The 27,476-nt window shown below is 41.4% G+C and overlaps 1 protein-coding gene across 5 annotated transcripts in view; it reads right to left on the bottom strand.

Annotated features, from left to right (window-relative positions):
- Positions 1-1,067: 1,067 nt before the first annotated feature.
- Positions 1,068-27,476, bottom strand: part of tbc1d22a (TBC1 domain family, member 22a) — a 46,518-nt gene continuing 20,109 nt past the window's right edge. For all 5 annotated transcript variants that reach the window (XM_065951372.1, XM_065951371.1, XM_065951375.1 and 2 more), the window contains 5 exons: positions 23,214-23,320; positions 17,998-18,073; positions 14,411-14,538; positions 9,540-9,635; positions 1,068-4,277 (listed from right to left, as the gene is read on the bottom strand). In XM_065951372.1, coding sequence (XP_065807444.1) covers positions 4,149-4,277; positions 9,540-9,635; positions 14,411-14,538; positions 17,998-18,073; positions 23,214-23,320 — 536 coding nt within the window. In that variant the 3' untranslated portion in view covers positions 1,068-4,148. The remainder of the gene's footprint in view (positions 4,278-9,539; positions 9,636-14,410; positions 14,539-17,997; positions 18,074-23,213; positions 23,321-27,476) is intronic.

The raw sequence follows: 27,476 nt of genomic DNA, 5'->3' as shown, positions 1-27,476 counted from the left end.
TGCAATTGCGCGAAACCGTGTTCACATGCCCAAGCAAAAACATTTGCTGTGATGCTTGTGCATGTGCACGAGAAGCCACTCCCGGTGTGCTTTGACGAGATTACGTCACACACAGGACCGGCTTTCTCATTGTCGGCTTTAATGTATTTTTAATTTCCCATGAAGTAACGTCAGTCCTCTGTGAATGGTACTCGATAAATGGCTGCCTGTGAGAACATCAGTCAGCCTAACAAGAGCGAGGGAGCTTCTTTTGTAGGCAGCTGCTACATGTTTACACACACATACACACATACACACACACACCTACGCACAAAGTCTCATTAACCAACCTAATGCTGCATATTCCTCCAGAGGGATCAGACAAGAAGTGTTTACCTGTTCCACTGGTGACAGCAGATACACTTGCATTCATACAGGGCTGACGTGCATGCAGACACTACACTAAATGTAAGGAACTGCATCATTTCCTCATGTGGCAAGTAAATTACAGCTGTTACAAACATAAGTAATGACATTTGAAATCTAATGAAAGCACTTTGTGTATATATATAAGCGCATATATATATTCCCTTTTTGTATTTTTTGTATGTATTCATTTTATCTTGGGGGTTCAGGGTGGGTTGGGCTGGGCTGGCTGAGCATCTCTGTGGTCATATATTCTACACGGTTGTTGATACAGCCCTTGGATTGTTGTCACTTGAGGCATCTCATGCCTGGCGAAAAACTGCCACACTCGAAGCTTGTGATCCGATCACCCAGGCAGCACGTTTGTTCCTTGCTTCAATAAGGGTTTTAGAATCATGGCATGCTAGCTACAAATAACTCTGAGGAGAAAACTAAGACTCAAGCGCCTTTGTGAGACTGCTGTGAAGCCGACGTCGGCCTTATGCAGGTCAAACTATTAAAAAGGGACCTCTAGCAGAGACAGAAGAGATTGAGCAGCTGATTTTCACCCTCAGCATATCTCATAAATACTCAGTGAGAGCTGCAAACAGCCCTACATCGAGTTCACAAACTTGGAGGGAAAAAAAAAGCACACAAACACACTTGACACCTCACTCAAAGCATTATGTTATATATAGGATTTATTTACACTTTGTATTTACATATTTATGTTCCAAAATCTTCTCTGTACACATTTTTAAATTCAACAGCCAGGGCTTTTAGTCACCCACAATCTGTAGAAGTATTAGAATTTTCTGAGGACTCAAGAGGCAAAAGACACGGGGGGATAATTTTGTCACAAACACAATTTTCCTGTCTTGAGAAGTAGAGTGAAAAAAAACAGGACAAACATTTTAGTAACTGAAAAGGTTTCTTAAGGGTAAGCTTCTGAAGATGCTCCAAAGAATGTTTGAAGTGTGTCTCTGTCTGTGTGGTGTGAGATGATCAAAAAAAAAAAAGGGCTCCAACCAGCTATCATCGTGGCCTTTGTTACCATGGAGACATAAGTGTTGAGTGACAGTGAGATAAAGGAAGGCTAACTTTACCATGGTAACATGTGAACCAGTGTTTTTGATTATTAATAAGCCATTTGAATCAAATTTCCAAAATATCAAATCATTCACTGACACGCACGCACGCACGCACGCACGCACGCACGCACGCACGCACGCACGCACGCACGCACGCACGCACGCACGCACGCACGCACGCACGCACGCACGCACGCACGCACGCACGCACGCACGCACACACACACACACACACACACACACACACACACAATACAGCCGATGATAATCTCAAACATCATTTGCTTTTCTTTCATCTGAAACATGACATTGTTGGCTAATGAGGCTCTCTTTGGCTCTGAAAATAACTCTGTTATTACATATTAACTTGGCTGGACATAACAAATGCAACTTTAAGTTAATGCTTATCCCCATTCATTCAATTTGGGGAGTTTTGATTGGAAGGGTCACCACAATCCAACCATGTATAATGTTGACTATCCCTTCAGGCCAGTTCACACTGCTTCAACATGTGGGCAAATTCAGAGCACTACAAGCCATCTGTGCCTAGTTATAACAGTCGCTATCGAGGGTGGATTAAGAAAACCACCAATTTGCAAGTAAGAACTGTTAAATGCTGTCACTATGGTAACAAGCACACCCCAAAAAAAACGAATTTGCACAAAACGTTAATTTCTATCTTTTACAAGTAAGAAAAAATATAAACCCTTTAAAGTTCATTTGAAGTCAAAAACATAACCGAGATGTTGCATTATGTCTTTAGAGTCAGGCACAACTTAATAGATGTGTGTAATGTAAACAGCATAAAAAAATAAAACTAGAAAAGGAAACAAGAGACATCTTTAAAATGACGAGTGAAAGCATATATCCCAAAGAGAGAGAGAGAGAGAATATATTGTGTCCCTTGTCAGAGAGCATGGGAGATTAGGAGTCTGTGACACTGGTGCATATTCTGATATGAGGAAAAAAAATCCCAATGTCTGATCAAAGGCCGACAGCTCAGTAAAAAAAAAAAAAAGAACTGAAACACGACCCACTCCCTCTCTCCTTCACACACCCACACACCATCTTCATGGACGAGGCTGACAGTGATTGGTTCTGGTGACAGGAGACATTAGCAGCATTGTTAAATGTCATGCCTTATATTAAGACTTTTCATGTGAAAGAACAATGTATGTACCAAAGATGGGATTAATCCAAAGATCCCATTAGCAGTGTTAAACAGGTCAGTCCTGAATAATACGGCAATGGAGCACAAAGTGATTAAAAACTAGAAAATGTAAATGAGTGAGTACCTCTAATGATTCACAGTGGATCAAGTGGTGAGCTGGATACAGACTCATTCTAATTGCCCACTTTCATCCAAGTTTTTTTTTGTTAATTTTGTAGTCGGGATACACATGATACAATTAGCAGGACGTAGATCAACAATGTGCGATTTCTTTTTAATGATGCGATATTATGAGAGAGGCAACAACAACCCCCCCCCGTACCTGCTGCTTCTTATGTTTTAAAAAAAAAAAGGCAATAAATGAACAGCATTGAAGGCCTTCATTTTGAAAGGAAGGACTACAGAATCCTATTCATAGCAAAGTGTCAAAAGCTCTTTCCACTTTCTAGCCAACATATTAGAAAGTTGTCTGTCATTGTAGTTCATGTTGGCTTTGTGCACACATGGAACTCGAGTCCACATGATAGAAAGAGAAGGGGGAAAAAAACTGTCCACAGGGGATGTGTCAATTTCTGATTCAAACAGCAAATATGTGATATGTGCTTTGTTGGTTATTGAGTGGACTTTTAATTTTCACTGGTTTGTTAATGTGTGTTATGAGGTAGTCATGGCTTCCTTTAAAAAGAAAGAACTGGCCCTTCATAAGCAGATCTAAGGCTAGAGAGTGGTAATAAGTAGATATCTAGTTCCTAATGGCTTCCTGCTTCTTGTTTTTCCATAAGTACAGCTTTCACCTGAACACTGTGATGTAGCCGCCTGGGTGGGAGGACAGAATAAGTGGGGTGGTTGAATTGGTGTGTAGGAGTTGTGGGGAAAAAGACAGACAATCCTTCCTGTCAAAGACTGATGATCTCTCTCTGAAGAGTTCTAGTTTCCCCTTGGTGAAACCCATAGGGTAAGAGAGAAAACCAAAGCAGGGGAGAGGAGAGGGCTCTGATATTTAAACCAGACAGTACCCTTTTTGCCATCTTTCATGGCCTTTGTTTTTTTTTTTTTAAACTGAGAAAGGGTAACATCTTTGCCTCTGTGTAAAAAAAAAAAGAAGAAGGCATAGAACTAAAGATAAAAATCAAAAAGCAGAAAAGAACATTTAAGTATAAGCTCACCAAACTCCAACAAAAGCATGTGGAATTCAGTGATACAAGGGCTCTGTATGGAGCTGAAGGAGTGCAAATTTCAGAGGTGATCAGAGAACAATAATTTAAAAAAAAAAAAAAAAAGAAAAGAAAGGCTCAACATCGTTATGTTAGAATGCTACACCGCATGTCCTCTCAGTCATTGTTTTTGATTTAAATCTCTTAGTAGCTGAAAGGGGGATAGGGAGGTTAAGAAAAACGAGGTCCCTCCAGGTAAGGAACGGGGTCCTTCCAAGTTCAGTAGGCGACTGCAGGGCGGGAGAGGTGGAGGTGGGGAGCAGCAGCTGCACAAAGAGATTCCGCTGATCATCTCTTGTAGTGGTTGGGCGCATCGGCGAAGGCGAACTTCAACCTGTAGGCTTCAGCCAGCAGCACGCTCACTTCCTCGTTTCCCCAGTGCATTGTTGGAAGGTTCTGCAGGAGGATCATCAGACCCTGTTGTGGGAAAAAGAAAGCGAAATTGTTTAGAGAAATGGCAAATGGATAGGTCTTAAAGTGGCCTTTTTGACAGACAATACATGGAGTTATGTATATATGCTGTTTTGTATGGTAAACAATTAAGACACCATACCCAAAGACATGTAGAGACAGCAGAAACACAAGTGCACGCCATCATGCTCCACCATGCGTACAAACCCATCGTGACTGAGGAGCTTCATTAAGAGCATGTTTCTGCATGCTAACCATCTGCTGGCTCTCAGTTCTGTCGGGGTTAATGACTTTAGTATGGTTTAATTGCATAGATTTCAGTCGCTGAATTCTACACTCACTTGGCTGCACACAGGTGGATAGGCTCCACGTTGAGTGGACACAAGTGTCTGTGGAAACTAGTGAGTACGCATAAGATAATCATTAAGGATCTGTGGAATTGAAGAAGTTCAACGTGTGTGTACGTAGCATACTGAATGTTCAGGGGTTGAGAAAGGCTGTGAAAGCTTTAAGAAAAATAAATGGAGATTGAATTAAAGTGTATCCAGGATGCATGCATTGTAGGTATTTTTTTTTAAGAAACTAACAAAGGATGTTTTAGTTAACTGAAACTGAAGTAAAACACAAAAGCATGAAGATGCGTTGGTGTTTTTGTAGCTTTCCTTGCTGTGTATGTTCATCAGTGTATTGGCCTATCATCAGGCATGACTAATAAGTTACACAGCAATGCAATCCAAACCACTGATCTGCCATTTCTGACTACAGTACAGGCAATTAGCTCTCGATCTCCTACACTTGGCGAGGTTTAAAGTAGTTAATGGCTGTGGATGCTCTAAAGAGTCTGTGCTCGGGCTTTCCTTCAGAAAGTCTGTAGTTTAACAAAATGGTTACGCCAAGAGCCAAAGCCACGGTCAAGTGAAATATGCTCGCTGTGTGAATAGTTAAATACTCTTCACTTCACTTTTGAAAGCATATCTCCAATACACTTTTGGAGAAAGGATATAAGCATTGTTGGAATCAACTTAAATGAAATCTCTTGAATTGACATATGATTTGAAGAGTACAATTAGTTTGAAGTGTTAAAGAAAATAATTAAATGAGAGCGACATATTGTAGAAATATTACCTAAATTACTTTTATATACATACAAAGGGCAGCTAAAACACACACTCAGTGATCCAAAGGGTTTATCTGCTGGCACAATTAGAGGGTGCTTAGTGAGGCGAGTACAATGAGTGCCCAAAGTCCAGCAGGTTGTCTTGCTACCTTTTCTAAAGTGTCAACTACAGTTTGTTGCAACAAGCAGTGAAAACCCTGGAGATATTAATGGGAGAGGAATGACAGGTGCAAAAAAACACGCCAACACACGTGTAGCTACAACTGCTAGACTTGTAACTGTTATGTTTCTTTAACATGAATCTTTCCGCCTTTGACCTCCTGCCACCAACACATCTACATGAGCGCACTTAAAAAGGTGAGGTTGCACACACAGACTCTCACCCATGTGCACAAACATTCAAGCTCCCCAGTGGTGGTAATGGTGTTTTGCAGCACCCTTAGGTGTAATGGGCCTAGGCACTGCTCTGTCAGGGCCATTAGCTTGCTGTAGTTTGTATAATTACACAAAATGGGCAATCTCGCAAACAGTGGGTTCTGATGTAGGAGTGGGGCACTGTAGCATGTAGAGTTAAGAGCTGACATGGGATGGCACAGCCAAGTTGTCTTTTCAAAATGTTGACTGTTAAAAAAGCTCAGATGATTATTACAGTTGTAAATGTCTTGCTTTTCCTGTAATGTTACACAGTTGAAGCAGCCACACAGGCTGCTGCTTAGGCATGGCTTCTTACCAGATCTAGAAAACAGGAAGCTTGCATTGTTTGACTGCTAGCTTCTTGTCAATGTCAGGAAAACAAGACGGTGAAATGGTCAGTGTTTAATATGTCACAAAGGAAGACAAACATGAACTTTTTGGTTTTAAATCTGAATGTGTTTACTCTGGCAGAGGATTACAATGAAGGAAGTCCTCTAATGGGTTTTTGTTTCTCATACGATCATGATGGATAGGCCGGATCTTTGTAACATAGCAATAAGTAAGGTCTTTTTACCTGCTCTTTTGTAATGTTAACAGACAAAGAGTAAGGTATTTTACCTGCTTTTTGTAAAGTGTCTCGAGATAACACTTGTTATGAGTTGACGCTATACAAATAAAAATGTATTGATTGATTGATTTGGAGACAAGTCTGCACACTCTATTTTGGTCATGCTGGGATCCTTGACACTTTCTCCAAAAGACTCTGCTTCTTATATTTGATTCCTGCTGAAATAAATGGGCAAATGTACAGTTTAATGGGCATTTTGGAATTCAAAGGACCGACCTCTAACACACTAAAAAAAACAACCCACAAAGAATGCCTTAACACTTTAACACTGCCGTCACCCTCTACAAAGGTCTATGCCACCCTAATCAAAACTTAAATTGATCAATTTACCACTTACTTCACAATCTGTGAAAAAAAAAACATAAAAGCAAAAATTCCCCAGCTCTTGCTTTGACTATGCAACTGTGAATTTGAATGTAAAATTCAATGCTTATGTCTCAGCTCATGAAACAACCAATTGCATAAATCTCCTTCTTTGTCTTTTACTTAAAAAAAAAAAAAATCTATTTCTCACTCTTCTTCTCCTGGGGCCTGTTTTTTTTCCCTTACAAATGGGTCGATATTGTTGTTTATTTTGGGTATGTAGTTATCTTATGAGCTGACAGAGCCACTCCAGTTGTTCTATCCTAGGGCAATTCACTTTTTTCTCTTCCAATATGCTGGGTTTGAGCTTTTTAATGCTTTTGGTAGACTGGTGCCAATGACAAACATTCACTTATATGCATTCAGAGTCACAACACTTTGGAGCATTTAAACCTTGCAGATTGGATCATTCACACATTTTAAGTAAGAGATAAAGGTTCACAGTCGAGCACATCAACATACATGTAAGAGTCTAGAGTCTGTGTTTTTTGAGAGGATGTTTTGCAATGACTCTGGTAGTGTTGAAGTCAAGACCACAATAACCAAAACCATGACATACCCGAGACCGGAGTGCTCCGAGACCGAGTCAAGACCAAGACCATAAATATCAACGAAAAATTATCATCTTGTGTGCAGTGTCAATCATTTAGACTGTCACACCAGGAATAGCCTATCAGTGGTGGTTTTGACTTAAAATCCAGAGTACGAGACCAAGACCGATTTCGTGTACTACAACACTAGACCCTGGTAGTGTGTGCTAGTAGAAAAGACTAACAGGACACATGGCTGACAAAAGCAGCTGACAGATACCTACTGTACCTAATAGCTTCCCATTCTCTTTCTGTACTGCATGTGACAGAATGCACACAAAGTTGAATAAAAATGTTTTAACACAATTTTACAGTGTCAGAAGGGATTTTTTTTTGATCCTTCTATGTCTGCATAGCTTTGAAAGTAAATAAGTGTGTGTGTGTGTGTGTGTGTGTGTGTGTGTGTGTGTGTGTGTGTGTGTGTGTGTGTGTGTGTGTGTGTGTGTGTGTGTGTGTGTTACTTCCAGGCCTGCCGTTAGCCGTAGTGTGCTACCTGAGGTGGAACGGAGGAAGGCAAATTGCTTGGGGAGTGCCACACTCTCTTGCTTTTCATTTAGCAGCTTAACAAATCCAATCCCACAACCAGGAGAGTAGATTCACTTTGACCATAACTTCTTTGGATAAAAATGCATGAATTATTCTTTTTCATTTTTAATTAAAACTATCACAATGAATTCATCATTTGTGTTCCCTCTCAGAACTACACTCATGTATCTGTCCCGGCAGTTTGTCATACACTGACACTCCTCACATTGTACATTCTACATGAACCTCATCAAGCTCACACTTTTATCAGGGGTGGGATTGGCAAAGGATGAAAAAACAGGGGGGGGAAAAACACACACACACATATACGCACTGATGGCAGAGTGACCATTAGAATTAAGTGATCCCATTCATAAAATTGTATAAGGTGCGACAGAGCAGTGGTAGGGATTTGGGGTTAAGTGTCTTGCTCAAGGACACATCGGACATGAGGCCGCAGGAGCTGGGGATCGAACCCCCGACCTTCTGGTTGAGAGACGACAGACTCCACCAACTGAGCCACAGCCGCCCCTTACGCCTTCAGTTTGGACAAAAGGTGTGGCCCAACTGACTGACACACATTGCAATCTGTAGAAACCCTCGACTCAGGATGTCAATGATTAACTGCCAAGTGTGAGAAAAGCGGAAGGGGAAGAAACGAAAAGAAAACACAATTGACAGAGATACACAATGAAATAAAAAGAACAAAAAAACAGGACAGTGAAACACTCGAACACAACAAATGATGCAACTGAGAAGCAAAACAGTGAGTGGGAATGGTGCAGCCTTAAGCGTGTCAGAGAAAGACAGGAAAAGAAACAGACAGACATGAGAGAAAGGGGATGCCATGATGGTTGTTGGATAAACGATGTGGAGATAAGAGCTGCTCAGCAAGCCCTTAAGAAAAGTGGCAGGCTCATGTTTTAACTCTGAGGCTCATTGGATCTGTTGATCAGTTGATGTCTCATCTTCAATCTGCCTCTAGTGTCTCACTCAGTGGGTGAATCAGCTTTAATCAACTGGCCTCCATCTAAAGCAAAGGTTCTTTAGAACCATAACCCTATCCTACTATCACCTTTTGAGGACTTCTGACTTTGATTGATCAAACTGAGGGGGGGAGGGGCTCACTTGTATTAGTTGTAATAGTATTGTTTTTATCTCTCTATCCGTTGGTGTAACCATTTTAGTGAAACTACAAAGAAACTCAAATGCTCAGGACCTCTGAAGTAGTTAGTAATTTCTCATTCAATTTCAGAAAAATATAACACAGAAAAGTCGATAAATTCCATAAAAGACCAGAATTAGAAGTGTAACAGAAGAGACAGTAGATCATTGAAAAACTGTACAACACAAAACTGCATAAGAAAAGGTTAATGTATGTGTTAAAATTAGAATTGTTTGCTACTGTATATAAGTCCCAAGGAGACCTGACATCCAATGTCACCTTGTGGCAGCTGTCTATTGTCATCTGCTAATGCACTCACAATGATTCTTGAGCCTCACAGGTAATGATTAGTGGGGGTAATGGAGAGAGATGCAGGTCATAGGGAGCTCTACAACAACAGACTGGTTGACTTTTAGATGTTGTCTACAAACTTAGATAAACCCCCCCCATGTCTCGTGCACATTACCTGAAAATCCTTCTCCTCTAGAATTTCTTTCCTCCACCTCACCAGAAAGGCCGCACACACGTAGAGGTGGAAATGGGAGAAGCCCTCTGGTTCAGCCTAAAATGATACAGACACAATGTGTTTAGCAAAGACATTGACAGAATAAAAAAAAAAACACATCAAAAAAAAAAAAAAAAGACACGTCATATTGTATTGTTGAGGCGGCAGCTTGAAGGTGATGTATACTATTATGGGTAAGTTTGCTTGTATTTGATCTCAGCTGCCAAACATTTACCCTCCTCACTCAGATGCCCTTTCAGAAGCCGTGGCCCCAAACATTATTGAAGCTCATTGAAATGACACAAACAACTAAATAATAACAAGCAATAGGGCTGAATATGCAGCATCAAATGCTTCAAGGTGATTCACCCTGGATAGGGGAAGCCATTGTATTCAGGATTATGGTGTAGCTTCATTTCTCATGAGCAAGAAAAAGGGAGAGGAGTGGTCAGAAGCCGCACAAAAATGTGATCTTAAAGAAGCAGGATAAAAAAAAGAGGAACAATAAAAAAAAATTCTGTCTCAATCCAGAAATTACATTTCCGGGGCACACTCAACTTTTTTTTGTTCCAGCACATTTTTTTATGACTAGGCAGTGAGCAGAGGAATTAAAGAGGGATGCAGACAAAAGGATGAGATGTTCTTTGGTCTCTTCATATTTTCTCTGGAGTCCTGTCACAGGAAGGATAATTACCAGGCCTTTAAACGCTAGTTAATGAAGAGTACATGACCCCATAAAGGTGGGATTCATCTTACAAGTGATGTTAGTTATTGTGTTGTAGAAATGCACTCATGGATCTGCTTCTTTTAATGTCCAGGGCTACCTGTTAAGCGAATGTTCTCGAGTGGAAAAAAACACACAGACACACACTTGCACTCTTAAATCCCTTCACACATGCCGGCACTTCTGACATCGTTTAGGTGGGGTGTGTGTGGTAACGGCTGAATGTGATATGGTATGAATGAAATCAATTCTAGAGCAGGAGATTTCTGTATCCTGACGACCCCCATGGCTCTACTTCTCAAATCTGACACCCCTCCCTGACCTGCTTCTTCAGCTGAAGTCGTCCTCATCACAATGAATTGCACGACAAAGTTTGTCATGGGAACCAAGGTGACATTGACAAACTTTTCTTTACTTTCCCTCCATCGTCATGTTTGTGAGGGACGAGGGAGGCTGACTAATAAGAGCCACCGCTGATCAAAGTGAGGAAAAAGTGTGATGTGGGGTGAGGAAGCATACGGAGAGGAGTAAATAGCTAGGGGGATGCATGAAAGATGGAGAGGGTAGGAGGGTAAAGTTAAACCTAAGAGGAGAGGGAAATGTAGAGTGAGAGTGTAAAGTAGTATTTCAATGTCACTGTGTCTTTAAAGTGCTGCGTCAGCTGTTTGGATAGTCCCATCCTTAAAAATGACTTCAAATTTCAAGATAGCTTCCTAAGTTGTCTTCACTGTGAAATTGTAAAATAAAGATAATGAAATGTAGCAGAGAAAAAGCATTAAATAGTAAGGATGTTTTTTCTCTATTAATTCCTGTTATTGAGAGACATGCATCTCACACACATAGGCTTAAAACACACACACACACACACACTAACAGGACCTGTGGAGTGGACATGCATTAATGGAGAGATGTCAGAGTGGAGCTGCTACACACTGCTACACAGGGAGCGTGTCAGAGCGGTTGACGCGGTGCCCTGCTCAAGGCAGTACCCGGGAGAGTGTGACCTCTCTAGCTACCAGACCAACTCCATACTTTATGTCTTCTTGCCGTTCAAGTCTGCACCAGGGCTCTCTATCGGGACCCTCTGGTTCCCATCCCAAGTCCCCACAGGCTGAGCTGCTGCCCCACTATTCCTGTACTTGTTAAAACATATTGAAGCTGAATCAATTCTACAATTCACTTAGCAGACGCTTTTATCCAAAGCGACGTACATCAGAGAGTAAGTACAATACAAACAAGGATCTAGAAAAAATGGGAACAATGTCAGTAAGAGCAAATGATCAGCTTTGAGTCCGATTGGACACACAGGTGCTGACAGGCATTGCACAGAGGCAAAGCACAACATTGACGGCAGTTCTTGAGAGCTCTAATCAGTATAGAAACCATCTTATAAGTCATCGTTATCAAACAAAAACAATCGTGACAACCATCATCATCATCATCAATGATATCGAAACCATCATCATTAAGTTAGTAGGTATTCATGAAAGAGCTGGGTCTTTAGCTTTTTCTTAAAGGTGCAGATCGAATGGAGTTTGGAAGTTCATTCCACCACCGGGGGGCAACAGAGGAGAAGAGTCTAGTCAGAGACTTAGGACCCTGTTGTGAAGGTTGGATCAGACGCCTTTCATTGGCAGAGTGTAGTGGGCGGGAGGGAGTGTAGACCTGGATGAGAGAGTTAAAGTAAGGAGGAGCCTTTTTTGTCGTAAGCGAACAGCAGAGTTTTAAATCTGACGCGAGCAGTAAATGGGAGCCTGTGTAAGGAGATGAACAGTGGAGTGACATGTGCTCTTTTAGGAAGGTTGAAGACCAGTCATGCAGCTGCATTTTGTATCATTTGCAGAAGTTTGATAGTGCATGTAGGAAGACCTGCCAGTAGAGAGTTCCAATAATCAATGCGTGATATCACAAGAGCCTGTACCAGGAGCTGTGTAGCATGTTCTGACAGGTAAGGTCTGATCTTCCTGATGTTGTACAGGGCAAATCGACATGACCGGGCAATCGAGTCTACTTGAACCTTAAAAGTTAGCTGGTCATCAATCATGACACCCAGGTTCCGGGCAGACTTTGTGGGCATGAGTTTGGTTGTTCCAAGCTGGATATTGATCTGTGGTTGCATAGAGGGACTGGCTGGGATGACAAGGAGCTCAGTCTTTGAAAGATTGAGTTGAAGGTGCTGTTCATTCATCCATTCAGAGATATTAGCAAGGCATGATGAGATTCTTGTAGAGACTGTAACATCGTCTGGCGGTAATGACAGGAAGAGCTGGGTATCGTCAACATAGCAGTGGTGTGAGAAGCCATGAGAGCGGATTATTGAACCAAGTGAGCTTGTGTATATGGAGAAGAGAAGGGGACCAAGCACTGACCCTTGAGGTACCCCTGTGAATAAGCTGTGCGCTTTGGACACTTCTCCCTTCCACGACACTCTAAAGGATCGCCCAGAGAGGCAGGACACGAACCAGCAGAGGGCAGATCCTGAGATGCCAAGTTCAGAGAGTGTGGATAGGAGGATTTAATGGTTGACTGTGTCAAAGGTAGCAGACAGGTCTAGCAGTAATAGAACTAAGGACTGACCCGCAGCTCTGGCAGCAACTTAAAACCTCACGACAAAACACAAGAAGCACAAACACATTAACAATATGTTTAGTCAGTGTTCTTCTAATAAATCTTTGCTCATTTTCTGACCCGTCTCGGAATAAATATCCAATTGTTTACGCCAGGAATTGACACATTTGATCATGTTCTAAAAGATTTGTCTGAAACATGGTCACTTAGGAAGCTTAAAAGCTCCCTGCCTGGAAAATTCAAACATCCATATGGAAAAGGGTCATATTTCACAGCATGAGAATGTCACCGTATCCCTTTAACAGCCATGCTAATGCTGCCACACTGAGCTACGCGCTAATTTCATGCTCCAAGCAACAGAGATAATTTGGTCCCTTTCTGCCTCTCCGTCTGTCTGACTGACTACGAGTAAGGAGAGGTGTGTGTTTTTGCCCTAAATCATTCTTCAGTGTCTTTTTGGTGCTTCTTTCACCTCTTTATATTTATTGTAAAAAAAATAAGTAGAATTAAAGGGAAAATTGAAAATAAAAATTGAAAAAAGACAGAGTTAAAACAGGAAATGATAAACTCGTTAAAGGAAGAAGAAAAGAAGAGACTGCAGGTAGAAAGAGATGACAAACAGATGACAGACACAGAGAGGAAGACAGAGGAAGAGCTGCCCTGTGCTGGATCAGACTACTGAACAGATGGCCACTCTGCAGAGAGAGGACCCCACTTGAGACACTCAGGTAAGAATCCCCCCTGAAACACGCACACATACTCACAGACAGACACAAGTACACTTCAACTATTACAGAGAAATTCAAAAAATGAAAGATCTCTAAATCTTCACTCCCATGTTGTGGACTATCCATTCATGTGAGGGCTATTAGTGAAATTACTATGGGAGGGGCAACATAGGGGGTTAGTGTGCACGCCCCATGTATGGAGGCTGTTTAAGTCCTCCAGGCGGGCGGCCTGGGTTCAAATCCGACCCGTGGCGCTTTTCCCCGCACGTTTTCCCCACTCTCTCTCCCTGATTTCCAGAATCTATCCACTTTCCGATCTCCACAGTAAAGGCACAAAAAGCCCAAAAATATATATTTTTTAAAAAGGACCAAAAAGGAATGCGAAAAGAAAAAAGGCAAGAACAATATTGTTCTTTGTAACAAAGTTTTTCATAACAGGAAAGAGTCTAATATTCATTTCAGGGTATGACTAGAGGTAAGGGGCTGTGATGAAAAAGTTGGATGTGTGTTTTTCTGTATTGTCTGAAAGAGCAGGGGCCGTGATCAAGATGACTTTGTAACAAATCAAACATTTAGAGGATGAATTACAGGTACAAGATGTACTTGGATTACTGTCAAGTGACGACAAAGCAACAACACTGTTAAATAATTTATTCCTTGCCTTTGTTTGAGACTGGAAATAAACCGTATATATAACAGGAAAATTTCAGTGGCAGTCTGCCTATACTTTTTTTTTTTCTTCAGGAGTGCTATGTGAAAACAGTTTAACACTAGCCCTGCTGTGTGTGTGTGTGTGTGTGTGTTTGTTTTACCTGGTAGGTGTCCCACAGTCTGATTGTGCAGCGTAGCGGCAGCTCCCTCATCAGGAGGTTGTTCATCCAGCGGAAGGCGAATTGTAGGTACTCGACCTCGTACTGCTGCATGTGACGATGCACAGTCTCTGTCAAAAGAATAATAATCCATATTTTAAAAAAAGAAGAATACATTTTAATACTTCAATGAACTTTCAACTGGTTACCAAATAATAAAACAAGCACAGACTGTTAGAAGAAGATTGTAGAGAAGCAACTTTCTTTAGGACTGCTATGTACAGGTTAACAGAGAAAAGAAGCAGCATATGTTTTGTTTCAGGCTGTTATGCGGTGCCATGCTATTGCGAGTCCTTCTGATCTGATTTAAAATTCAAAGTGTTCAAAGTCTGATCATGAGAGCGTCTTATGAAAGTGTAAAAAGAAAGAAATGGTAAGTTAAAAGACGTTTGTTTGTTTGTTGGAGATTGGGGCTGCTTTTGGTGGTTGAATGCACACACACACGCTGGGCCGTCAGTTGGGAGATAATAATGGAAGTAAACTTGGATAAGCAGTAACAAATATGCATATGGGGCTTTAAGACTGAGTGTGGCTGCCTTTGTTCCTTCTCTCCTCTTGATAAATGTTTGTTTTGTGCATCTTAACGTAACAAAGGATTCAAGTACCACTCAGTATTCAGCAACTTCCTTTTTCATGGTCATCAAACCAACGACACTCTCTCTCTCTCTCTCACACACACACACTTCATAATAGAGCTGTAATTAAAAAGCTGTCAGAGAAGCTATAAGAAAAGCCTGTAAGAAAGGAACTATAGACTTCACTTCTTAAACATTACGAGCTCCTAATCAGGGCTGACTTACCTCACATGCACACACAAACACACACACACACACACACACACACACACACACACACTATACAGCTTCATTAAATGTTTAAATTAAGAAATCAGAACACATAAATAATCATTCTCAACACACAGTGAGCACTTGAATGACATCTGTCTTTATGCTCACACATGCATGTTAAACAATCATTCACAGACTCGGCAGCCCGAGCTCGGTGTAGAGGAAACACAAAGTGAGTGTTTCACACTCCGCTCTGCTGTTTAATTATCACATGCTGCTGTAAAAGCATAAACAAGGCGAGCTCATTAACGGCAAATGCATCATGGTGACAGATCTTAGCTAACTACCATACAGAGCGGGGGAGAGATGAACAACTTTAGACACTGTTAAATTACACTAATGAACTTGCTGCGGCTAATATTAGCAACATCACCAAAACACAGAGGGGAGGAGGAGGAGGAGCGGGCTGAGGGGAAGGAAGAGCCATTTGTCAGGACTATTCATTGCAGCAGGAGAAGAACAAGGATGTTAAAGGAAGGAAGAATACGTCGAAAATGACTGAAAACAAAAGAATGAAAGAACAAAAAATATTAAATGCACACACACACACTGCAACCCACAGCCTCGCTTAGCAACAGCAGCGGTTTCTCCCGCCCCACCTCTCTTTTCCTCTTGACTTGTAAGCTGTTCTCTTGGTGATATGCATCTGCAATATGTTTTTACAAAGTCATCCAAATGACCCAACTCACTTAAATGTGTCACTTGAGATCCTGATGAATATCACAGACAGAATCAGAGACAAGGGACAGCTCTGGTGGAGGCCAACGCACACAGAGAACCTTATAGGATTGATTTATTGATTTTGATTGCATGTGTTCTGCTTTTAGCGTTTCTTACAATAAATAATTGTATAGTGTTTAGGCTGCTGTATTTTGTTCTAATACCAGTGTTTGAATATAATAGCACCTCTGGGGTCCCAGGTCACTAGCACCGTTATACTGGGGGTCACAGGCGAAAAAGTTTGGGAACCCCTGCTAGAAACAAAACTATTGAAGCCATTAAAAACAAACAAATTCTCATGAAACTTTCTCCAACAACTTAGGCATTCTATCAGTATTGCACTTGTCTTAGTGGTGTCTGTATCTAGCAGCTAGCAAAGACTGAACACAACTTCTTATCTAACTGCACAACAGTGTGTTTGACCCCTGCGTCTGATAAGCACTGATGGGTCATTTTGGGAGAGATGATGAGAGGCCGTTGTTAAAAAAAACAAAAAAAACAGATGCTCTATCGAGGGTGAAAAAAGAATCCTGTAACATAAGATACAAATCTCTGATCTCATTAGATGTGGCAATGTCAAGCTAAGCGAGCTATAAAATGGCTCTGCCCCTACGATAATGACGGGGCACTTATGGGAAGAAAAAAAATACAGTAAAAATGTCAAGTCATTTTTTATGTCTTTCCAAGGACTCTAAGGACTGTGGTTCTCTTTCAGGACTTTTTTTTTTTTTTTTAAAGGGAGGGAGGGTTGAAACATTGAAAAAAACAAATTTTCTTCATGTATACACAGGAAAAAAAATGCATCAACACTCTCACACTCAGCATGCAAACAGACAGGTCTGCATACAACACCAACTTTCTCAGACATTCACACGCCCCACACACACACACACACACACACACACACACACACACACACACACACACACACACACACACACACACACACACACACACACACACACACACACACACACACACACACACACACACACACACACACACACACACACACACACACACACACACACACACACACACACACACACACACACACACACACACACACACACACACACACACACAGTTATGCACTCTCTCTCCATCCATTGAAATGCAGAGGGTGCATCCTCCTCTTCCTCTGGCTGACAGAGCGGGTGACAAGATGGTTCGGACAGCACCAAGGTTAGCTGCGACCATGAGAATTGTACAGAGGCTTGTTTTTGCACAATCCATGGTGGGTCACTATGGAGTCCACCGTCGTCGTAAAATGACAAAGGTCATTCAATGCATTTTAAAGCTCCCTTTCTGACTTCATGAACAAAGGAAGGGTGGATGGAAAAGACAAAGGACCCTCTGTAATTCACACGAAGTTGCATTGTAAGTGAAATTTCACTGTAAGTATGATTGACGGTGTTCAGAGTGCTTTAGATAGCTTTAGTTTTTTTTTGCTAATTATCATAAATACATAGGAATTTTTCTGACAGCAGGGGGGAATGAGAAATTATTTCATACATTTCAGTTCTGTCAAAGGTTCTGACACAACAGTATGATATATAAACTTTCTTTTTAAGGGAGACAGTTATGAATATGTTCAGAAAACTGTAAGACAAATTAAGAGGGGGGGTCTTCATGAAGAAAACTCTGAAGAGATGACTCTTTTGCCTTTGAATTTTTTGCCTAGGGAGAAGGGCATTTAATTCAATCTTTAAAAAAATGCCATCTATCCTTTTTTTCTTTTAAAGGCCCCATGTGTCACAGTGATGTGTTTTTTTCTCTCGTGTGTTTGCAGGCAAAGGTCAATGTCTGAACAATATACCACTTCTGGAATAAGATTTCTTTGTCTGATTTTACCCCCCAAAAAGTTGTGCATAAATTTGAACACATCTGAAAATCCTTTGAAGAGAGCACTTTAAGGATGGATGAAAGGATGGATTGGTGGAGGTACATTTAATGACTCACCATCAATCCTGCTGACCAGCTCCTCTAAGGCTTTGACTTTCCTCTGAATGCCTGGCTGGGCAAATGTGTAGTTGTCCTGAAGAATGGGGGGGGGAAAAATCAGATGTAATTTGTGATTGTACACTTTTAATTACACTTATTATTCTACTGTGAGAAAATACAGGAATGAAGTATGCTTCAAACATCACAGATCACAGAATAATGTTAATAACATGAAGAAGAGCTCGCAGGGAAGGGAACCAGGTCAGGGCAGAGCAGATAAAACGGCTGGGAAGATAAAGAAAATCTTGTAATTACAGGAATATCGGACATTTTCTTTGTGGTTTGTTGGGCAAGCTGTGAACATTGATACCTCATTGAGGAACGTTAGTATAACTATCCCAGTGCCGCAACATGAACCAAAAGGAATAGAACGCACAAACATTACACTCGTTTCTCTCGTTCTCTTTCTCGGCCAGGTGTCAACAGTCTCTCATTCTAGTCATCCTTGTTCATTCTCTCTCTCCCTTCCTGTCATTCAGTCAGCTGAATCAATACCTCCTCCTCACCTCTCGGTCCGTTCTATTAGTGATAACAATGGCTTCAACACTGGACTAAGATTGCCTCCTATTGTAGCGCGGAATGTCGATCAACAAGTTGGACAGAGCCGACACAACAGCTCTGAAACGGTGTGTGCACGTATGGCAGAGAAAGAGAGACAGTCAAACAGATGAGGGAGAGAGAGCAAGAGAGGGAGATGACAGGTCGAGATAAAGGGTAGACAATAAACTGAAGGACAGGGCAATGATCTGTCATTCTATTGTATGTGTACTGTGTGTGTGTGTATGTGCGCGTGTGTGTGTGTGAGAGAGAGAGAGATTAAAGGTTGAGATAAAATTTAGAAAGAAGTGTAGACAATTACAGTTCTTCAGTACTACAGAAGGATTGGTCAGATTAAATTTTTCTTGATCTGTGAAATGGCTGCAGCTGTGTATACCACTAGCCTGACAGGCCCTGTGTGCTTCTCACTAAAGCCATCAAAAATTCAATTGCAAATCAGTGGAACAACCGAGGAAGACAACCCTGAGCATTCACCTGTAGCACAAGCAAGCTTAGTAGTGCAGACCTGTTTGTGGTACTGTTCCAACTTGCAACTTTAAACAAATTAGCATTGTACTACGATGTGTGTTTTTAAAATGTTGGAGCATCCACTCACATTTACTTACATTCAGTTCTGAAGTAGACCATAGAGCATAAACCTAATGTTTGGCCTGAACTAGCGCACTTCCCAATTGCATCATTTCATAATCCTACTTCCTTTGTAGAGCGCAGCCGGAATGACTTTGTTAAAGCGCTTAGCACTGTGAGATTTATCCTCCTTGATCTGTTAAAAGGTGCCATAATAAGTGGAGGAAGAGTAATGAGTTCATAAAGAATTAGAATTTACATGTTTAAACTAAAGCAGTTATTATGGAATCCGCAGTGTCATTTGTTGAATACTGAATAACAAGTCAACTGTGTGATAATAACAGATGTCTGCTTATATTAAGTTAGCTGAAGCTTAGGAGCCGAACTACAGAAAGGTAACAGGTGTCACAGGATGAAATAAGTTAACATAGGTTAAATATGTAAAAGAAGGGAGATGAAGAGAGAAAAGAATGTTAAGAGTCAAAAGTAAAAAAAAAAAAAAAAATTAAAAAAAGATGAGGGGCTATGGGGCAGTTAAGGTCTTCGTGGTTCCCAAACATTATATGCTTTCATTTGCATGAACATCAATAAGGCTTGGGGAGACAGATACAAAAACATAAAAACATGCTGTCAAGCGTAACAAATAACAGATACACCATCTGGCCTTGTGTGTGTGTGTGTGTGTGTGTGTGTGTGTGTGTGTGTGTGTGTGTGTGTGTGTGTGTGTGTGTGTGTGTGTTTAGATGTTGGAATGAGTGACAGCGCAAGGTGACAGTAGGAAGCCCTTGGGGAGACCAAACCACAACATGGCGTCTGGTTTGGTATGGGTACCGTCTGCTCGACGTCGGTCCTCGAAAACCCCTGTTCCCACTTGAGGTAGACCCCATCTTTAGCTGGCAGAGTGAAAACAGATGGTTTCCTTGACAATAAGGAGGCACACTCTGCTAGGAGTGCAAGGGGCTGTAGGCAGCTCAGACATGTTGCAGAGCCAGAAGTATCTATTAAACATTTAATGATTGTGCATTTTACATTTATTAAGTGCTGTTGATGAGGGCCCGAGCACCGACATCAGTGCAAGGACATTCTCTAGGAATGCAAGGAATCTTTTTGTCTGAGTACAGAACGGGTGTGAGTTTTGACGTGTTCATCACGTCTGGCAAAATGTACAATATTTTTGTGAATGATTTTTGCAAATTAGCACAATAAAGAATGACCAAGGAATTACATTTGTAGATTAAAATTTGTCATGTCAGCAGTTTCCTCATAAGAGTGACTCGTGGTACAAAACAGTTCATCAAACAAAAAGGCATACAAACCAAAAAAAAGTGTCAGTGACAATTTCATGTGCCAAGACAACTGTTGAAATATAATAATATGGATCTCAGGGCCTAATTTAATATCTAAAAGTTAGGTCCTAGAATTGAAAATACATTTGAGAGCCCGTGCTGTAAATGGCAGGTCGGCAGAATTAACATAAAAGGCAGATTTTCATCTGCTGGCTCTTAAGGTAAGGGGCCTCGTGGGTGTGCTGGTGGAATAATGGCCCTTTAAAACTTTTTGACTTCATTACCTTCTTCTCTGGGTCAGACAGGTATAAGGCTCACTGGCTGTGTGTGGACAGTGATAGACAGGACATATTGACTGCAGCAGCTGGAGGTATTTTCAGATGACTACACCTGTGAAATATTACAATTAATAAGGAGGATTTGAATATTTACTGCAGAGGTCGTTGTCTTGGTCATGACTTGTTCTCGGTCCCTAAAAGTCTTGGTCTTAGCTTGGTCTCGGATCATTCCGGTCTTGGGTATGTCTTGGAATCAGTTAGTGTGGCCTGGACTACAACAATAGTGTCAAACACACCCTGCTGTAAGACAAATGAAGCATTAAAACTACTGGGACAGCGCCAATGAGTCTGCTAGATACTTGTTGGTTTAAAATTGCCGTCATGTTATAAAAAAGTCGAGGGGGGGGGGGAGACATCAGGCAAGGGCCCAAACAAGACCCTTTCCCTGGTTTTGGGGAAGGGAGAAATCGAGTGAAAATCGTCCTGCTGTCTGAGTCCAGCCTTACCTACCTCAGCCTGCTCCCTGGGATATGGAGGCTACTGTGCAAGCAATTAAAGCAACAACTCAATAGAGAATCAGCTGTAGTGAACTGACAGCCCAAATTGCCTGTTCAATTTTATGTGAGAGGCAGGGCATAGAAATACTAAAACCTGACCTAATGGCAATTTTAACTGTTCTACAACACTGGGAGATTGTGTGTTTGGGGAGGGTGGGGGGGCAGTGTGGTTTATAGAGGGATAACCGAAAGTTGTTTTTTTCATTAAAAATTTAACTACCATGCTGTGGTTGTACATTGTGATGCAATTAAACTATTATGCACATTTTTTTTTTTTTTTTTTAACCATAAAATAAGTGGCATCCAGTCCTCAGGAATACCTGGATAAATGAGTAGCTTTAAAAGGCAGTGAGCAAGTAATACTGCAAGGAGACACCGTCTTCTCTCTAACCCCAGACCCCCCCCCCACACTGAGGCCCTCAGTTAAGTGTTAAAGTGTATACTAGACGTGAGTGGGTTTGAGAAGGTCAAAACAAGGGTCACCAACTAATTACAGTGCAGAGGCACTCTGTCTCCATCAGATTGTTTAGAAAGCATTAAGGGGGAAACATGGGCTTCCCTGGTGCACATTGCACATAATTAGTTTGGAGGCAAGGTCACAAACAAACACAAGCAGGGGGAAGAAACAACATTGCTGCATATATAAAAAGGATATACGAAGACACACACTCCTTTACAACCTCTGCTCAGAAGCTTTGCAGTCGGTTTTGCTCTCATGGGTAACACGGCACGTCGTCTATTAATTTTCTAAATGAAATTCTTAAAATGGGTCATTATTAATGGATGTTCACCTTTCATCAACAAAACATGCTTAGGGGATGGTATATGACAACTAACAGGAAACCTTAACCACAATCCTCTCGTCTTACTTAAATGTTATTTCATCATAATGAACCATGTTTTACTTCTGACAGAGACAAAAAAACTTCTCTAGCCAAAAAATGAAGTCAACTTGTAAGTGCCAAAAATGTCCCTTCCTCTAAAGCAGAATAAAACATGCTGATAGCCAGGTCAGTATTTTCTGTAGCTAATTTCCCTATTCATGACAATTTCTGGCTGAGGGTGTTCTTTCTTGTTTCTAGAGAGCTATCATATCACTAAGAGAATGACTGCATTGAGTGACAGATGGCATTTTTCAATGAGGAGAAAGCATCTGTGACACCTCTTTGACAGCACAAATAGCATCTACAGTAGGTGCTGTTCTTTTGTCAATCAATCAATCTGTCTTTTAACTCTTGAGAGAAAGATATGGGTAAAATACTTCAAGACCAATTCAGAGGTTGAGGATGGTAAAAAAATTTTTTTTTAAAGTTTCTTTTGAGGCCTAAGCAGCCACTTTTAAAGATGACAGATTGCAGATCTGCAGATGAATAGAAGAAGGGAGGAGACATAGATCAATGTGGAGAATGAGCGCATATGCTTCACAAACACTTTTCTTAAACTCCATCATTAAAGCTATTTCACCTGTAATGATGATAATGGGAGAGGAATCCTGCAGGCTTTACAAACTGTATGAATGGCCAGAGCACATGAACCAGTAACATTCAGTCATGTGCATGGAAATGATTATCTGCAGTAGCATGTCACGCTAGCATGCACATATTGAGCAACAGTACAAAATGCATTGGAAAATCCCTTTGAGTGACATCGCAAGAGTACAACAGATGGGGAACCAGCATCAGACTTAGAGCATAAAAAAATACTGAGTCTGGTCTCAAAAAAACTTCAATAAATAACAACTTAATCATGTTTAGGCTGTACATCAGAATGGAGAGTTGTTTGTGTGTGTGTGTGGTGCATGTGATACAAACAATACACTGTGCCGTCTTTTATAAAAGTGTATATCTATTTGTGACTGGATTGATCAGATATCGTGAAAAGACAAACTTCAACATTTGATCTAAAAAAAATTAAAAACTCATGCTTACCTGGATACCATCCAGCAGTTTGCTCATGCACCAGAAGCTGTCAGCTTCAATGTTCCTCAGAGCCTCTTCCTGGAGACTGGACACATCAAAGTTTTCCACTTCCTCCTCTAGAGAAAGGAAAAGAGGAGAGAGAGAGAGAGAGAGAGAGAGAGAGAGAGAGAGAGAATATGTTTTAAGCATTGTGGTGAAGTCAAAAACTGCAAAGAGGCAGAAAGAATATCCAGATCTATAGACATGGTACGTCTACGTCATAAGACCATCACTGAGAGACAGGAACAAGGAAGTCAGAGCTGAGTCACCAGAATGATGTCATTCATAATACCTGATTAAAAAGACTAATGCATGATCATAAAAAAAAGACACATTTGAACCCAAGACAATATAAACATCTCTATTGTTGAATCAAGTACAATAACCTCAAATTCATGCTGTCAACTTAAATTCAGTACTAAACTAAAAGTATTTATTTACCTTCTATAACTTTTTTTTATTGATTCTGTATGTAGGTCTTGTTGCTGGTTTTGGCAGATGGCAGCTCAACATGAGTCTCTATACAAATAAAGATTGATTGATTAAAAATATTTTGTCCAGTAAAATTGTTTGGCTTGACCTGCCATTGGCAGATAAACCATAAAGTTGGTTTTAGACCGTGGTTGGATACAGTATATCCTATAAAAACGCAGCAGACCGCACAGAGGAAATTATATAAAAGCAGAGAGCGCACTGAGTTCCCAGTCATCACCAGCCGGTAACTTCAATGACTGGTGTCATCCGATGTCATTAATGGCAGCAGCGTGTAACGGGCTGCATGAGCTATGACGGGCTTTCTGACAAGCCACTGACAGCCAGTGAAGAGGAGATGGGCAAGGACTGATTAACAATGATCAACAGAGAGAGAGAAAAGGAAGAACAGAAAGGAACAGGGAAAGGGGAAAGGCCTGTGCTAATGTGTGCTCACACGAGATTGTGATGTATGTATAACAACATTCCAGCCATGTTACCAAAGGAAAGAATCAAATAGCATATTGTAATATGGCTTCAAACCACATATAACTGATAATATCACAAAAAAAAAATACAGATATATTCTCAATTTCTCAACGATAGCTAAAAGTGAGACGGCTGGTGGGATTAAAACTCAAAAAGTTAGCTTGGCTGATGTGGAGATGTCAACTATAATCAAGTAAACTTATTGTACTGTTGGAGAAAATGTTATCAGTGCAGATACAAGAACGGCCAGCGTATGACCAATTTGAAGACAGCATTAAATTGGATGGCTCTTCCATAGTAATGCAGAAGACAATAATACACATCTCTCTGGGATGCAGCAGCTCTGGGCAGCAATCCTGTCATTAAATGAATACTTGAACTGATTCAAACTATGCAGACTGGCAATTCACATGGTGTCTTTCCTGATTAACAAGCTGGTGAGAGTGCTTCTGCTGTGGCATTGTGGGAGACCCTTAGTGTATCAAAGTCTCAAATAAGTCTTTTGTCTCGGTTAAAGATTTGATGACGGGCTCGGCTTTCAAAACCTTGACCTCGACTCGGGGGCCGATTAGAGGGGGGCAACTTCCAGGACTCCAGTGGTTGTACTGGAATTGGGCGCAGCTCATCACAATAGCAAGGACACGGCAGAGGAAGGGCTAAGAAGGGGAGAGGCCATGCAGCAGGGAACGCTTATCCTCAGTGCTGCCTGTTGACAAAGCAACAGTGCCCCCTGTGGCCCTTTGGGGACGTGATGACAAAAAAAACTACTCTTAAACAAATTCAGTCTTGAACAGCCAAATGCTAGTGACACACAAACTTGTGTATACACAACACAGGCTTCAGCAGAGGGGAATGTAGTGATCAAACTGGCATAAGCACATGGACAGCACACAGATAATTTGACATCTGCTACTTCATCTCTCTTCACTTAATAATCCACTTCCAGCTCTCTAACTTTCATCTGATAGTTTCTTTTGGTGCACTAATATTAACCCCCTCTATCTGTATCCCTTTCCCCTTGATCCCTGTACTACTCCTACACAGCAATTTCACAACTCCGCTACAATTACCTCCCTCTCCTCTGCCCCTCTCTCACCTCCCTTCCCATTGGCTACAGAGCCAGTTTCCTGCCAGGCCGCAGGGTTTATTTCCTGTTTGTCCTGGCGCAGGGGGCAACTTGTCCAGAGAGACCAACTGCCTGGTCGCTGCCAGCTGCGAGCACTTGGCCCAGCTTGGCAATGCCGAGCAGGGTTACACCTCCGGAGACCGAGTGCAGGCGTCTACATACACAGGAGCGTGCATGTGTGTAAGTACACATGACAAACTCGTGCCAGCGCTGCCATCTGCCCTATTCCACTATGGGCCACAAGGTAATGTGATGTAAGATGATAAACGAGCTAGTTTAGCCTGATGTAATCAGAAAGTGTGTGTGTGTGTGTGTATCAAGTGTCTTTGCAGAGAGCAAATTGTAATAAAAAACAGTCCTGCTTGACAACTCACTGTTGGCCTTAGATAAATCACAAGAAGGAAGAAAAGAAAGATTCAAGTTTCAACTCCAAGAGTTCACCATCCAAAGGCAATTTGATCACATGAAGTTCTGCACCAATTGCTTATCATTTACAGAAATTGTTCACCGTAAATCAATGAATTGAATGACTTTCAATTTGTGTGCAGAATCCAAATATGTCACAATCAAGTTTCCACCTTCAATATGAGACGCAAGCAACTAAAAGAAATCCCACCATGATAATGAAGGGTGGCTCATTAGCGCAGAATGTAGTATTATCTCACCATCCCTTTTTCTTTCTTTTTTTCCGCATTTTTTTTTTTTTTGTGAATCAGGGGTTAATATCTGGCCTGCAAGATCATTTCAATTGTCACTTATATTTCTTTTACTATGTCCTTAACAACAACGACATGATAATCAGTATGGGACACCAACATTCCCGCCACTGAACAGTGTGTGAGCAGCGCTGCAGACAGTAGACAGCGCCTGGTGCTGAAGCAAAGCACCATCACAGCAGCAACAGGTATCTCCAGAAACCCCCTCCTCTTTGGCCTTTTGCCTACAAAGATGGTGTCACTGCACAAAACACCAGCATTTGGAAGGAGGCAGATGCTAATTGCATACCATGCTCAGCATCAATTCTGTTTAGTCCTGGCATCGATGAAGAATCCTCTACGTCCAGATTGTGATGCATCGTAGGAATTATCAGTGTTTAATCTGGCTGCAGGAAAAAACATTTGGAGCAGTGATATGTATTATGAGCATCAGCTGACACATTTGATCACACAGCAGTCATAATAGAGAGTGGTGAGAGAGACACCATATTGTCTGACCTTGTTACAAAAACATGTTTTGGTATTCCAAAGCCTTTCTATTACGTCTGACTATGACTTCATTGTTTTAAACCTGCAAACATATCTGAGAGGTGTGCAGGGGTCTGTGCTATGTTTATTGTCTGCCTGGGACTTGGTGCATGCGTGTACATACATGTAAGTACACAAAGTCATGATGTAACCCAACACACCGCCATTGCAGCAGCAGGTAAGATGACAGTTTCAATTGCCTCCAATTGCATCAGGTCAAAGCGGAACACATCTTGCTGGTGACTGATTGATAAAACGGCCCCCACCCCCCAAAATCAAAAAGAGAGAAGAATAAATAGAAGCTGGGAGCAAGCTGAGGCGTCTCTCAGCTTTGAAGAGATTCAACTGATTGCCTTATATAGTCAAGTAATTAACTTCATCTAAAAATATTCAATAACCCCTGCAATTATTCACAGAACATTAATAATTTTTTGACAGAACGATTTCTCTTGATCAGTTCAGAGCGCTGTTGCTTTTTTTCAGCAGGAACGTAAGATTCTGTGGTAACACATGTGAATAAGATCAGGCTTGATGTACATAATGCAATGTAATCTACTGTTAGACACTACTGATTGTAGCTCAGTCTGTAGGGACTTGGGTTAGGAATCGGCGGGTCGCCGGTTCAAGTACAGGCACGGACCAAGTCCAGAAGTTGGTCTGGTAGCTGGAGAGGTACCAGTCCACTATCTGAGCACTGCCGAGGTGCCCTTGAGCAAGACACTGAACCCCAAAACTGCTCTGGTGCGCTCGCTGTGGGCAGCCCCCTCACTCTGAAACCTCTCCATTAATGCATGTCCATAGGATCCTGTTTGTGCATGTGTGTAAATTCCGACCTATGTTTGTGTTCATGTTCATTAGACAGAGTGTAAAATTGAATTTCCCCTCCCGGTTTAATTAATAATA

This window comes from Labrus bergylta, chromosome 23 (genome assembly GCF_963930695.1).
Source record: "Labrus bergylta chromosome 23, fLabBer1.1, whole genome shotgun sequence".
Lineage (NCBI taxonomy): Eukaryota > Metazoa > Chordata > Actinopteri > Labriformes > Labridae > Labrus > Labrus bergylta.
Note: the sequence above shows the minus strand (reverse complement) of the source record. Positions and strands in the feature narration are given on the sequence as shown.